Source organism: Chiloscyllium punctatum, chromosome 9 (genome assembly GCF_047496795.1).
Source record: "Chiloscyllium punctatum isolate Juve2018m chromosome 9, sChiPun1.3, whole genome shotgun sequence".
NCBI classification, from domain to species: Eukaryota; Metazoa; Chordata; class Chondrichthyes; order Orectolobiformes; family Hemiscylliidae; genus Chiloscyllium; species Chiloscyllium punctatum.
In genome coordinates, this window is record NC_092747.1 from 116,641,975 (window position 1) to 116,657,216 (window position 15,242).

Sequence of the window (15,242 nt, forward strand, 5' to 3'; positions counted from 1 at the left end):
CTTGTCAGATCCATGCCCCAGAGGAAGTGCAAAGCCTGTTCCCACACACCCTTTCTCACCTCCGTCCAAGGATCTTTCCACATCCGTCAGAAATTTACCTGTACTTCCACGCATGCTATCTACTGTACCTGTTGCACCCGATGTGGTCTTCTCTGCATTGGGGAGACAGGATGCCAACTTGTGGAATGTTTCAGAGAATATCTCTGGGACACCGCACCAACCAAACCCGCTGCCCCGTGGCCAAACATTTTAACTCCATTTCCCACTCTGTCAAAGAAATGCAGGTCCTGGGCCTCCTCCATCTCCACTTCCTAACCACCGCACGCCTGGAGGAAGAACGCCTCATTTTTTCCACCTTTTCACCCTCCAACACACGGGATCAATGTGGATTTCACTAGTTTCCTCATTTGCCCTCTTCAGTCCCAAGCCTCCAACTCAGCACCACCCCCTTGACCTGTCCTACCCATCCCTCTTCCTTTCCACCTATCTGCTACACACTCTCCTCTGAACTATCGCCATCACCTTCCCCCCACCTTCATCTGCCTATCACATTCTCAGCTACCTTCCCCCCAGCCCCATCCCCCAATCCATTTATCTCTCAGTCCCCTTGGCCCACAAGCCTCATTCCTGATGAAGGGCTTATGCCCGAAATGTTGACTCTCCTGCTCCTTAGATGCTGCCTGACCTGCTATGCTTTTCCAGCACCACACTCACGAAATCACTGGTATACTTCATTTACAGTATTAAGAGACCGTCCAACCAAACTTTGTGAAAGCTGTGTGACCACTTTCTTCAGCAATTACATTTTTGGTCAGAAGGCATGTTGGTCAATATTGAGGAGTCTAGTCCTGAGGGCCTCGATGCAGCGTATTAGCATTTATGTAACCTCTTACCCAAACATAGGATATCCCGAAGCGAAGGAACTACTTCTGAGGTTAAGTCACTGCCATAATGGAGGAACAGTATGTCAACGTGACAAGATGTTGTTATGATTTTTGTTTCAGTGATAAATATTGAACAGGCCAAAAGAGCTCCCCACTCTTCTCCAAAATGCAATGGGATTGAGTTTGCACTGGGCAGAGAATGTCACAGCAGTAAGACCTTAACTGGTTGGTAGGGAGATAATTCACAGTTGGGATTACATGAATCAGGGACAATGATATACCAATCCAGGTTATACCAGTCAGGAGTAATGCCACAATAATTCGGGTTACACTGGTCAATGGGAGTTTTACACCAGTTGAGGTGACAGTGGTTGAAAATAATGTTACACCACTGGCTGTACAAGCCTTCAGGAAGCTGCATTCCAAAAGCTAGTTCTTCTAAATAAACCTGTTGGACTATAACCTGGTGGTCTGTGATTTTTAACCAAAAAAAGTGTGAGAACTAATTAATTGCAACACATTCTCAAGAACAGCAATGACCAGATAAGCTGTTTATTTAGTGATGCTGATAGATAAATATTGACCAAGACATTGGGTTTAACTGCCTTCCATGTGATCTACATCTCCTCTGAAGTGACAGACAGGATCTTGGTTTATTGCCTCAGCTGAAAGACAGTACCTTCAATAATCCAGCACTCCCCTCATCGGCTGGATCCTCGTGCTCAAAATCTTGTGTGCAATTTGAACCCAAATTAGGATTCAGCGGCAAAAGTGCTACTACGTGATTCACACTTATTTCATTGGCAAGTTCCATATAAACCAGAAGACCTTGGATCCAAAATTGAAGGAGAAATCTTGCATTAATTTTGCACTAATTGAGCGAATGACATGAACCAAATGACAATCTGTGTCTCCCAGCGCATAATGCAGTGAAGTGAAATGCAGAAGTTGATGAATTGGAACAGATTTGGTAGAGGAATTGAAGTTTTGTCTGATTTGCCCCACTTCCACCTGCACTCTGCTCCACATATGCTTCTAGCTTATGATGCCTTTGAGATTTCCATTGAAAATCAAAACCTTTAAAGAAAAGTGCTGACTAATGCTGTCAAGGTGTTCTTTGCTGGTATCACAAATAGAAGAGCAAATGATTAAAATAAAATTGCTGTAAACTGAGTCTCTGGTCAGACCACATTTGGAGTATTGTGCGCAGTTTTGGGCCCCATATCTCATGAAAGAGGTACTGGCCCTGGAGCATATTCAGAGGACATTCATGAGAATGGTCCCAGGAATGAAAAGCTTAACATATGAGGAACGTTTGAGGACTCTGGGTCTGTACTCAATGGAGTTTAGAAGGATGGGGGTGGGGGGGGGGGGGTTGGGGGGGGGGGGGGGGTGCGGGTGGTGTTCTAATTGAAACATACAGAGTAGATACTTGGAAGATGGTTCCATTGGTAGGAAAGACCACAAGCCAAGGGCAGAGACTTAGAGTAAAATAGAGTTAGAACGGAGATAAGGAGAAACATTTTCGGCCAGAGAGCGCTGAATCTATGGAATTCATTGCCACAGAAGGCTGTGGAGGTCAGGTCCTTGAGCATATTCAAGAGATAGATAGGTTCTTGAGTATCAAGTGGATCAAGGGTTATGGGGAGAAAGTGGGAGAATGGGGTTGAGAAACTTATCAGCTATGATTGAATGGTTGGGCAAGGTCAATGGGCTGAGTGGCCTAATTTCTGCTCCTGTGCCTTGTGGTCCTATGGCCTTATATGAGTGACGAGTCAGAAGTTTCCAGACCTCAACAAGCCATGTTTTAGGGGAAATCCCTTTCTTCAAGTGCTCACTGCAAGCTCCTCACACTTATAAATTCAAAAAGATGGAAGCTTTTGTAGAGTGTAAAAACCACTCTAAACACCTCCACTTCAATCTGTTTTCTGACAGATGCAATAGGTTGGAATTTCACCCTTCATATCCACTTCAAATATCTCTCTGCATTCTGACATAATGTTAGATTTTAAAGTCAGGACTCAAATAGTTTTCTGGAACTGACCGAATGCATGCATACGTCTCAGTGCATTTTAGATCAGAAGGGCATACGATATAAGAGTAGAATTAGGCCCACTGAGCCTGATCCACCATTTGATCATGGTTGATATGTTTCTCAATGCCATTCTCCTGCCTTCTCCCTGTAATTCTTGACCCTTTCACTAATCCAGAACCGACCTATATATTTAACGACTTGGTCTCCACAGCCTTCTGCAGCAATGGATCTCACAGCTTAATCACCCTCTGGCTGAAGAAATTCATCCAAATCTCAGTTCTCAAGGGTCATCCCTTCACTCTGAGGCTGCGCCCTCAGGTCCTAGCTTCACCTATTTATGGAAACATCTACACGTCCACTCTATCCAGGCTTTTCGGTATTCTCTAAGTTTCAATCAGATCCTCCTTCATCTTTCTAAATTGAACACAAACCCTGGAGTCCTCAGCTGCTCCTCACATGACACCCCTTTTTTCCCCAGGATCATTCCAGTAAACCTCCTTTGAAAGCCCTTCAATTCCAGCACATCCTTCCTCAGATACTAGGCCCAAAATTGGTCACAATATTCCAAATGTGGTCTGGCCAAGCCTTATACAGCCTTAGCAGTACATTTCTGCTCAAACCATCTTGATATGAATACTTATATTGCATTTGCCTTCCTAAATGCCAACTGAACCTGCATGGTAACTTTAAGACAATCCTGAACCAGGATTCCCAAATCCCTCCGTGCTTCAGATTTCTGAAGCCTTTCCATATTTAGAAAATAGGTGCAAGTGAGGACTGCAGATGCTGGAGATCAAAGACAAGATTAGAGTGGGGCTGGAAGAGCACAGCAGGTCAGGCAGCATCCGAGGAGCAGGAAAATCAACATTTCAGGCAGGACTCCTTCATCAGGAATGACTTGATGAAGGGCTCCTGCCAACATTTAGAAAATAGTCTACTTCTCTATTCTTGCCACCAAATTGCATAACATCACACTGTCCCACATTGTATTCCATCAGCCACTTCTTTGTCCACTCTCTGAGCATGTCCATATCCTTCTGTAATCTTCCTGCTTCCAGAATATGACCTGTACCTCCACCTATCTCTGTGCATTTTGTTTCCAAGTTCATCATTGCCAACCACTTTGTTGAGGAAATCTCTCAGACCCCAAAAGCCAGAGCATCTCTATACCTGGGTAAAGGTAGACGCACCAGAAATTAAATGGAGCACATTTACTACAATATTATGTTGTTCTGGAATATATTATTCCATCAAAACACGATCAGAAATGGTGGGGAGGTCCCTCCAATCAGGAACAGTGAACTGGATAGCCCTTAAAATGTGTTTTATGATGAGACATTAAGTTGCACCCACTGAGTATTTTACACTGGAGAGAGGGTTCTCACCTCTGAGGTTATGTCAGTGTCTAGCCTTAGATACATAGAATCCCAACATTGTGGAAGCAGGCCATTTGATCTATCAAGTCCACACGAACCCTCTGAAGAGCATCCTAGCCAGACCCACTCTCCTATCCTATCCCTCTAACCCTGTATTTCCCATGGCTAATCCACTTAGCCTGCACATCCCTGGATACTACAGGCAAATTAGCATGGCCAATACAACTAACCTGCGCAGATTTGGACTCCCTCAGTTTGGCCACCTCACCTGCAGTCAGAAGGGTTGTGAGCACTCTGAACTTTCAGGGATGGTTCAATATGATCAAGCTGGACTTGGAGGTAAATCTGGGGTCTTGATGGGACTAGGCTGCCAAGACTTGGGAAGGGTGGGGGGAGGGTGGGGTGGGTAAGGCATCAGGCAAAGGGAAGGTGGTGATGAATGGGGGAGGGGGAGGGCAAAGCCAGGTCCTCTTCCTTGAGCCTGGCCCATTAAACGGAGAGAGCTGAGGAATCGGTTCAATATTGCCCCAGAGCAGAAAATATCACAGTCAGGGCAGGAGGGGACCCGTAAATAGCTATTAATTGTCTAGCACAAGGCCCTAATTGGCCATGGATGGGCAGGTAAATTGACTCCTTCCCCAGCGGCAAAGCACTAGAAGTAGCAGGGGAAGAAGTTTGGGTATGGGGTAAAGTGGTGCCGAATGTTACAATCCCCACCTCTGCCTGCTTTCCCATCCTATCATCCTGCATAACAGACATGGCTTCACCCCACACTGTAACACTTAATTCAAGCTTCTTACTCACACATCACACAGAACTGTACACAAGCAGGATTAAAGTAAATGCAAACTTTTTTCCTTCGAGTATAAACAACAAAGGCATTTTCCCATCACAAATAATCAGTGTAAACTAAACCTAGACAGTACTGCAGGTATCATATAGAAGCTTGCTGCTTCAAAACATGACTCTTGGTTATTTTACAAAGCACCTACCTCGTGAGGAAGTCACTGAAAGATAGCCGCAATGGGTATCCATGGCGAATCACCTTCACCATCTCCAGGACACCAATGTACTGCAACTGGGCTGATACATAGAAGTTGTCAAACATGTCGGCCTGTCTGGATGTGTTGGGTTTGATGCAATGGACAAAGTGAGGAGTTGAATTCTGGAGTTTTCCCATTATATCTCGAATCGAACTCTACAGGGAAGAGGAAACCAAGAGAAAGATTTAATACTTCTTCTCCATTTGGATTTCTACAAAAGATTACTTCTGGCAAAGTTATCATTGAGGCTGTACATTCATTCACTAAGCTGGTGTAGACGGTTTATTACCTTGCTGTGTGACATCGTCAGTGTGTCTTTGAGAAAGTGTTTATCCTGCCTGGTATTTATACGCCTCTGATATTTGGTACTCCAACTGGAATCCAAACAATAAACACATTGAAATGGACCCCATATACAGACCACTCAGATACAGAAATGGAAGTAGCAACAAACAGAGGCACATAAATACCAGGTGGGATAGAACACCAACAATTTATAGAAGTGTTAGGCACCAGGCCAGACCCCTCAAAACATTTCAAGGAGGGAGCTCAGACCCTAACTTTGCTAGTTGTTTTAAGCAGGTGTAATGCAGATATTCCAGGAGGGGTGCAGCTGGGCAAACCACTTAGTTTTAAACAAAACAGAATTTATTTACAAGATTATTAAATGAAACACAAACAAAGGGAACAGAATACAAAGTAACTTCTCCTATCCAAAAACCCAACAGATCATCCCAACTTAATGATGCTGTTCCAGTTACTTGCAACGATCCCCATAAGTACCCCTTAGCATGAAAGGTAAAATCAGGGAGAGAGTGTACCACCCTGGATCTGCTTCTTTGGGTCCAGCAGCTTTTTCCACACTACTGCTAAAACTCAAAACAAGCCAGAGTAAAACTGAGCTGGGAGAACTGACCACATTGTACAAGTTCTGGATTAGTGGTGCTGGAAGAACACAGCAGTTCAGTCAGCATCCAAGTAGCTTTGAAATCGACGTTTCGGGCAAAAGCCCTTCATAAGGAATAAAGGCAGTGAGCCTGAAGCGTGGAGAGATAAGCTAGAGGAGGGTGGGGGTAGGGAGAGAGTAGCATAGAGTACAATGGGTGAGTGGGGGAGGGGATGAAGGTGATAGGTCAAGGAGGAGAGGGTGGAGTGGATAGGTGGAAAAGAAGATAGGCAGGTAGGATAAATCCAGAAAAGTCATGGGGACAGTTACTGAGCTGGAAGTTTAGAACTAGGGTGAGGTGAGGGAAGGGGAAATGAGGAAACTGTTGAAGTCCACATTGATGCCCTGGGGTTGAAGTGTTCCGAGGCGGAAGATGAGGCGTTCTTCCTCCAGGCGTCTGGTGGTGAGGGAGCGGCGGTGAAGGAGGCCCAGGACCTCCATGTCCTCAGCAGAATGGGAGGGGGAGTTGAAATGTTGGGCCACGGGGTGGTGTGGTTGATTGGTGCGGGTGTCCCAGAGATGTTCCCTAAAGCGCTCTACTAGGAGGTGCCCAGTCTCCCCAATGTAGAGGAGACCGCATCAGGAGCAACGGATACAATAAATGATATTAGTGAATGTGCAAGTAAAACTTTGATGGATGTGGAAGGCTCCTTTAGGGCCTTGGATAGAGGTGAGGGAGGAGGTGTGGGCGCAGGTTTTACAGTTCCTGCGGTGGCAGGGGAAAGTGCCAGGATGGGAGGGTGGGTTGTTTGGGGGCGTGGACATGACCAGGTAGTCGCGGAGGGAACGGTCTTTGCGGAAGGCGGAAAGGGGTGGGGAGGGAAATATATCCCTGGTAATGGGGTCTGTTTGGAGGTGGCGGAAACGTCGGCGGATGATTTGGTTTATGTGAAGATTGGTAGGGTGGAAGGTGAGCACCAGGGGCGTTCTGTCCTTGTTACGGTTGGAGGGGTGGGGTCTGAGGGCGGAGGTGCGGGATGTAGACGAGATGCGTTGGAGGGCATCTTTAACCACGTGGGAGGGAAATTGCGGTCTCTAAAGAAGGAGGCCATCTGGTGTGTTCTGTGGTGGAACTGGTCCTCCTGGGGGCAGATCCGGCAGAGGAGAAGGAATTGGGAATATGGGATGGCATTTTTGCAGGAGGTAGGGTGGGAAGAGGTGTAATCCAGGTAGCTGTGGGAATCGGTGGGTTCGTAAAAAATGTCAGTGTCAAGTCGGTCGTCATTAATGGAGATGGAGAGGTCCAGGAAGGGGAGGGAGGTGTCAGAGATGGTCCAGGTAAATTTAAGGTCAGGGTGGAATGTGTTGGTGAAGTTGATGAATTGCTCAACCTCCTCGTGGGAGCACGAGGTGGCGCCAATGCAGTCATCAATGTAGCGGAGGAAAAGGTGGGGAGTGGTGCCGGTGTAATTACGGAAGATCAACTGCTCTACGTAGCCAACAAAGAGACAGGCATAGCTGGGGCCCATACGTGTGCCCATGGCTACCCCTTTGGTCTGGAGGAAGTGGGATGATTCAAAGGAGAAATTGTTAAGAGTGAGGACCAGTTCAGCCCCGTGGCCCAACATTTCAACTCCCCCTCCCACTCTGCCGAGGACATGGAGGTCCTGGGCCTCCTTCACCGCAGCTCCCTCACTACCAGACGCCTGGAGGAAGAACGCCTCACCTTCCGCCTCGGAACACTTCAACCCCAGGGCATCAATGTGGACTTCAACAGTTTCCTCATTTCCCCTTCCCCCACCTTACCCTAGTTCTAAACTATGATCTCAGTAACTGTCCCCATGACTTGTCCGGAATTATCCTACCTGCCTATCTTCTTTTCCACCTATTCACTCCACCCTCTCCTCCTTGACCTATCACCTTCATCCCCTCCCCCACTCACCCATTGTACTCTATGCTACTTTCTCCCCATGCCCACCCTCCTCTAGCTTATCTCTCCACGCTTCAGGCTCACTGCCTTTATTCCTTATGAAGGGCTTTTGCCTGAAACGTCGATTTCGAAGTTACTTGGATGCTGCCTGAACTGCTGTGCTCTTCCAGCACCATTAATCCAGAATCTGGTTTCCAGCATCTGCAGTCATTGTTTTTACCACATTGTACAAGGGTTTTTTTTTTAAACTTGAAAGCCTTCTGGCTGAGGCAGTGTCTGTTAACTATAATCAAATTGGCCCTAAAACCCTTTAACCCCAGACTTTTTGGAGTCGGTGTCATTTATGACCTCTCTGAAAAAAAAGCCAAGGACAGCATTACCTTGTTAAAGGAGCAGCTTTGACACAGAAGACACACTGACAATGTCACCTAGCGAAGCTCGATGAATGAATCTACAATCTCATCCAGAAGCCAAGCTACAATCTTTTCAAAAACTCTAAACCTTATTATTCATCGTGATGTAAAGCAATCAGAAAATCCATTTTCATTACATAACTTTAGCAAGAAAGCTGCTTTAAAACCATGCTATGTTCTCAAATGTGAAATGGTGTTGCTTAATACACATAATGAACATAAAATTATTGTATTCATTCCAGATTACTGGCTGCTCTAAAATACATACCCTCAGCTGAGAAGCCAGTGTTGTGGGCCCACCCCGCTCTAGACGTTGGAGAAATGTTGCTGCTGTCTTCTTTTTCAGGAACTTAGAGAAAGGAAAGACAATACAATTTAAAAATAGATGAATTGGTTCGTCAGATAGGTGATTCAGCTCCAAATATATTTTTCACAAGCAAAATTCTGTGGATGCTGAGGATTCAAAATGAAATTTAAAAGCATAGTCTAGGCCAGAAATACTCAGCAGATTGTTCAGCATCTACGCAGAGAGAAGCAGAGTTACAGGCTGGGATCTTATGAGACCATCAGACAAGTGGTTAAAGTTGGAGCTGGGAAGGAAATTAGAATGGCCTGTTCTATCTCTTTCCTAATGACAGCTACCTAATTGGAGCAGCAGGGTATCAATGAGCAGAGATTGGGGAAATTAGGAAGACTCCACTAGAATGTCCATGGAATTGAATTGCTGTCTACTGATTGCTGAGCCTGGGAAGACACAGATTGGGTGGCCGTCAGAGTAGAAGGCACCATTTCCTAATGGATTAGAGAATCCCTACAGAATCCCCACAGTGTGGAAACAGGCCCTTCAGCCCAATAAGTTCACACTGGCCCTCTGAAGAGTATCCCACCCAAACTATTCCCCTACCTTATTACTCTACATTTACCCCTGACTAATGTACCTAACCTACACATCTCTGAACATTGTGGACAATTTAGCATGGCCAAATCATCCATCCCACACATCTTTGGACTGTGGCAGGAAACGAGATAGAGCCATGGACAGGAATGGCTCAATCTGCAGCTTGAATAACTCTACTGGAGAGGTTTCCATTTGCTCCTTGGTGCCTGTTAGCTTTGGCCATTATCCTTAGTAAGTTTGACAAATGCTTGCAAGAGACCTTCATGCTGAGGTGTCTTTGAGTTCTCCTTGATGCCTGAACAGTACTCAGGTCTCCTGGCCTTCCACACTTACAGCCCCAGCAACCTACCACCTGCCACCCTTCAGTGGAAAGGGACTCACAAAGACAGCCAGTTAAAAGATTTCCGCTCATACTGTCACACAGGTGGACAAGTCTTCTCGCCCTCACCACTGGGTGTAAGTACCCACATTTGTTGTCTGCAGAAGAATATTTTCAAAGATGCTAAAGTTCTGCCCAAGGTTTCAGATTAATGGCTTTGTGTCAGAAGTGGATCTCAGGCTGTTGAACTCGTGGTGAGTCCAAAGTGTTGTAAAACACCTAACTGAGAGTTTGAGTGTTATTCCTCTGCTTTGCATTACCTTTATTTTATTTTTTAGCTATATGAGCCAATGTTCAGTGAAAAAACCATAGCTCTCAGATCTTACCACTTTCAGATACAAACTGCCATGGGTTTTCGGAGTTAGGATCACAAGAGTACAATGCTGTCAGAGAAATCAAGGGTGTAAGGTTCTCAAATGTTTTTAATATAATCATTTTACCTCCCTGTTATATTTTGTATCCTAGTTTTAAAGTCACCAGCATGGGGAAACCCTGTCATGTCCTGTAAGAATTCTGTAAATTTCAATGAGATAATCTCAAAATAAGTCTGAAAGTTAGCTCGCTGGGCTTGAAGGATTGTTTTCAGATGTTTCATCACTGTACTAGATAACATCATCAGTGAGAGTCTCTGGTGAAGCACTAGTATATTACCTCGTACGGTGACGAAATCTCAGCGAGCTAACTTACAGACTTAGCACCAACCTGAGCTAAAAGTCTTCTCAAAAATCGATAATCTCAAAATGTTCTGCAAAACCCCAGGAATACAGACTAGGATTCCTCAATCCCTTGACAATTCCACCATCTCAAGGATTACTCTGCTGTACTCTCACTATGGGTAGTATATTACTCCTGAGAGAAGGGGAACAAAACTGCACTTGACATACCAGGTAAAATCTAACCAAACCTCTATACAACTGTAGCAAGACATCTTTACTTCTATGCTCAAATCCTCTTGAACTGAGTCCCAACACAATGTTTGCTTTTCACATTTCTTGTTGTTCCTGCATGCTTGCTTTTAACGACTCATGGAGAATGGCAGCGAGATCCTTTCAGACACCCACACTTCCCAACCTCTCACCATAGGGAAACATGTTCTGCCTTTCTGCTTTGCTTACCAAAATTACAGATGGTTTGCTAATCTGTTCTTTAAACTCCTTATTTTAATTTTTTTTGCTCCCTTGTTACCATCATACTAACCAAGAGAAGCAATCTGTCAACAGTCGCTCTGTCTTGGTTTGGTAACCTTGAATATCCCTAGCACTCATTCACTTACCACCTCAACTTTGGTATATAAATACTTGATTTGTGAAATCTCTATCCATAATTGTAACACTTCATCTCAAGAACATCCACAGGAAAAATGTTATCAATTTCCTCGGATTTTTACATCAATGCTCTAAACCATGTGAAATCTTTCTATTTCATACTCTCACAATAGTAAGTTACAAAATACTTTGCCAAACACATTGTCTTATTAGAGGGTTTGAGCGATAGGGAGAGGCCGAAAAGACTGGAGCTATTTTCCCTGGAGCATCAGAAGCTGAGGGGTGACCTTATAGAGGTTTTATAAATTCATGTGGGGTATAGATAGGGTGAAGAGCCAAGGTCTCTTTCCCAGGGTATGGGAGTCCAAAACTAAAGGGTATTTGTTTAAGGTGAGTAGGGAAATATTTGAAAAGGACCTCAGGAGCAACTTTTTCACGAGGAGGGTGGTGCCTGTATGGAATGAGCTGTTGAGGAGATGGCAGAGGCTGGTACAATTACAACACATAGGAGGCATCAGGATGAGTATATGAACGGAAAGGGTTTAGAAGGATATGGGCCAAATATTGGCAAATTGGACTAGGTCAGATTGGGATGTCTGGTCGGCACGGACAAGTTGGATCGAAGGGTCAGATTCCATGCTGTATGACTATGACTCTAAGCTAACCTTTTAAATGTTGTAATTGTACTTGCTTCCACCATTTCCTCTGGAAGCCTATTCCAGACTCACACTACTCCCTGAATGTAAAAGTTACCCCTCCAGTCTTTTAAAGCCATTTCTCCCCCTCACATCCTTGTGAACATAATGCTGCATTTTTCAAATAAATGGATTAACCCGCTCTCAGGCCATCATTATCAATTATACTCATAAATGAAAAATGCTAAAAAAAATCTAATGCCAATTAGACTTAATGGGGCTATTTTCTGTGTTCACACTGACAGTGGCACCTCCCATCAAATGTGGGATACTTGATGATCTGCTGTTGAATTTCTGTTCAATAAATTGTAGCCAGGTACTCTGCAACTAAACCAATCAACTGTAAATGTAAAAACTGCCCAGAGATTGGCAGTGTTGTATTTTACTTTCCCTGTAAATTTAACATTCATCAGAGCAGCAGTCAGTTTATAATAAGGCTGAGAGGCAGATTTCTGTAAGAAGTGTTCAGACAATTGCAGAAGAAAGATGAATGTTTACAACTGTCTTTACTGCCCATCACCTGGGCCTAGTACCTTGCTGTTTAGGTCCAGAAACTTCTTTGGTCCTTTGCTTCGTGAAGTTGAACATCGATTCTGTGACAACATCAATGCTTTGGACCCTCGAAGGCTCAGATGATGATGTAAGGGAATAAGAGAACCAGTTTGGGTCAATTTGGACTGGAAGAACTGGTGAATAACAACATTTTCACTGGCTGCAAATTCAAGAAGAAAATGTTATTAATAACCTGCTTCTAAAACTAACGTTATGTGTACGCCATGTTTCTATCTCACTGATTACTTTGATTTCTCTCAGAAATTTGTTCTGACTTCCATGAATATATTGATTAAAGTGAAATAATGTTAAATGCTTCCATAAGAAAAAAAGTCTCCCTCGTACTTCCCTGTTCTCTTTTTGCCAATCATCTTAAATCTGGGTTGTCAAGTTAACAACACGTCTCCATGTTGTTCCCCAGTTATTTATTTGATGGAAATCCTTGGTGGATTTGAACACCATCATCAAATTCCTCCCCGATGTTCCTACTCCAAAAAGAAAAAAACTGAGCATCTTACTCCTTCTACATCAATATAATCTCAAAAACTCTTTCAGTAAATCAAAACTATACCCTTACAAAGTCCAGAATCAGGTGGGTCACAACCATTGTCGTTGAAAGATAAAGTATAACTTCCTTTTTAATGTACTATTTTTCTCTGTTTACATGACCGAAGTTCTCATATGCTTTACTAATTGCTGATGTTTTCACTACATTATCAAGTAATGCATTCCAAATTCTAACCACTTGTTGTAATAATTTAACTTCTTTTTACATTTACTTCAAACCTGTGTTGACCAGAGCTCCAGTCTTTGGAAACAGTGTGATTTTTATGTATTGTATTTACATCATTCATGATTTTAAATACTTTCCTCCTCTTCTCTGATCTAAGTAGAGTAACACAAGTTTCTTCACTCCATTCAGGTAACTGCAATCTCTTATCCATGGAACCATTCCAGTAAATCTCTGCTGCACTCCTGACAGTCTTTACACCTTTCTAGAAGGGTGGTGCCCAGAACTGACACAGTAGTCCACCTGGGGCTGAACTAATGTACTTCGAGACATGGAGTCATACAGCACAGAAACAGACCCTTCAGTCCACACAGTCCATGCTGAACATAATCCCACATTAAACTAGTCCCCATCTGCCTGCTCCTGGCCCATACCCCTCCAAAACTTTCCAACTTCCAACATAACTCCCTTGCTATTGTACACTCTGCCTCTATTTCTAAAACTAAGAATTCTCTATGAATTATCAACTTCTCCTTCCGATATTTTTCCATAGAATTCTCTGTCGTGTTTTCGAGTAAAATCATTCACCTTAGTTTTCCCGATTCTTATGATCAGAGAATCACTTCATATAAAGAAAAAATGATTTGGTAGAACAGTAGTTATTTCAGGCACTACTAAATAAACTGGCTAAATCCTAAAGGACAAAGCTACAAGACAGGGTGCAAGATAGAGGGTGAAGGAACCAATAAGAGGGAAATACCTACTTGCCATGTCCTCATAAATCTATTTGTCACAAGTGCATCTGCCCATGATAGGGTTGCTAGGAATGACTACTACAGAGACTTTGGAGAAATGAAGTATTGGTCTTCACATTGAGGATATATATTGTGTTATCTGGCACTCCCATAATGCTTATTGGGATAGATTTTGAACAGATTTATCAACTTAAAACTGGGTGCCCATTCTATTGTTGTGGGCCATCAGCAACAGCAGAATTGTATTCAATGACAATCTGTAACCTCTTTGCCTGGCTTATTTCCTACTCTACCATTGTCACCAAGCCAAGGAATGAACCAATATTCAATAAGAATGTAGGAAAACATGCCCTGAACATCATCAGCAAATTTGAATATGAGAATTTACCCTGGTGATGCTACCACAAAAGATCACTTGCATGTCTAACATTGGAAGCAGTACATGATTAGCAGAACAAAGTGATCCTACAATAACTCATCAGATCGAAGGTCAATAATCCTGTCACACCCTTTCATGGATGGTGGATGACAATTAAACGATAAACAGGAGAAAGAGGCATCACAAATATTCCTATCCTCAATGGTGGGGGATTTGCATCAGTGCAAAAGAGAAAATATGAAGCTCCTGACATCATTAGAGCCTTGATAAGAATACAGAGAAAAACTCTAAACTTCAGAGGTGAGGGGAGAGTGACTGCCCATGACAGCAAGTTTGGCATTACAGAACCCTAGAAAAACTGGGCGGCATGTTGTGGGCGGCACGGTGGCACAGTGGTTAGCACTGCTGCCTCACAGCGCCAGAGACTCGGGTTCAATTCCCGCCTCAGGCGACTGGAGTTTGCACGTTCTCCCCGTGTCTGCGTGGGTTTCCTCCGGGTGCTCCGGTTTCCTCCCACACTCCAAAGATGTGCAGGTCAGGTGAATTGGCCATGCTAAATTGCCCGTAGTGTTAGGTAAGGGGTAAATGTAGGGGTATGGGTGGGTTGCGCTTCGGCGGGGCGGTGTGAACTTGTTGGGCTGAAGGGCCTGTTTCCACACTGTAAATAATCTAATCTAATCTAAAACTGGGGTCAATAAGAATTGAAGTAAGATTCTACTAGTTGGTGTGACAACAAATACAAAAAAAAGATGATTGTGGTTGTTGAAGGTCAACTATCTCAGGCCTGGGACATCATTTCAGGATTACCACAGGGTCATGCCTTAGATCTGACCATGGAGCCAGATGCACTACAAAAAGGCCACTTACAAATTCCCTTGTAAAGCATATCACCCAGCCATGGAAATAAGCCATTGTTACTTTACTGTTGCAGGGTCAAGATCAAGGGACTCTGTTCCTGATAGCACTGAAGGTGTCCATACACCCTAAGGATTGCAACAGTTCGAGAAAATAGCTCACCACCT

General features: G+C 43.9%; 1 protein-coding gene across 6 annotated transcripts in view; it reads right to left on the bottom strand.

The window, feature by feature from the left end:
- Positions 1-15,242, bottom strand: part of myo16 (myosin XVI) — a 390,437-nt gene that overhangs the window by 80,518 nt on the left and 294,677 nt on the right. For all 6 annotated transcript variants that reach the window (XM_072578153.1, XM_072578149.1, XM_072578148.1 and 3 more), the window contains 3 exons: positions 12,338-12,516; positions 8,836-8,916; positions 5,288-5,493 (listed from right to left, as the gene is read on the bottom strand). In XM_072578153.1, coding sequence (XP_072434254.1) covers positions 5,288-5,493; positions 8,836-8,916; positions 12,338-12,516 — 466 coding nt within the window. The remainder of the gene's footprint in view (positions 1-5,287; positions 5,494-8,835; positions 8,917-12,337; positions 12,517-15,242) is intronic.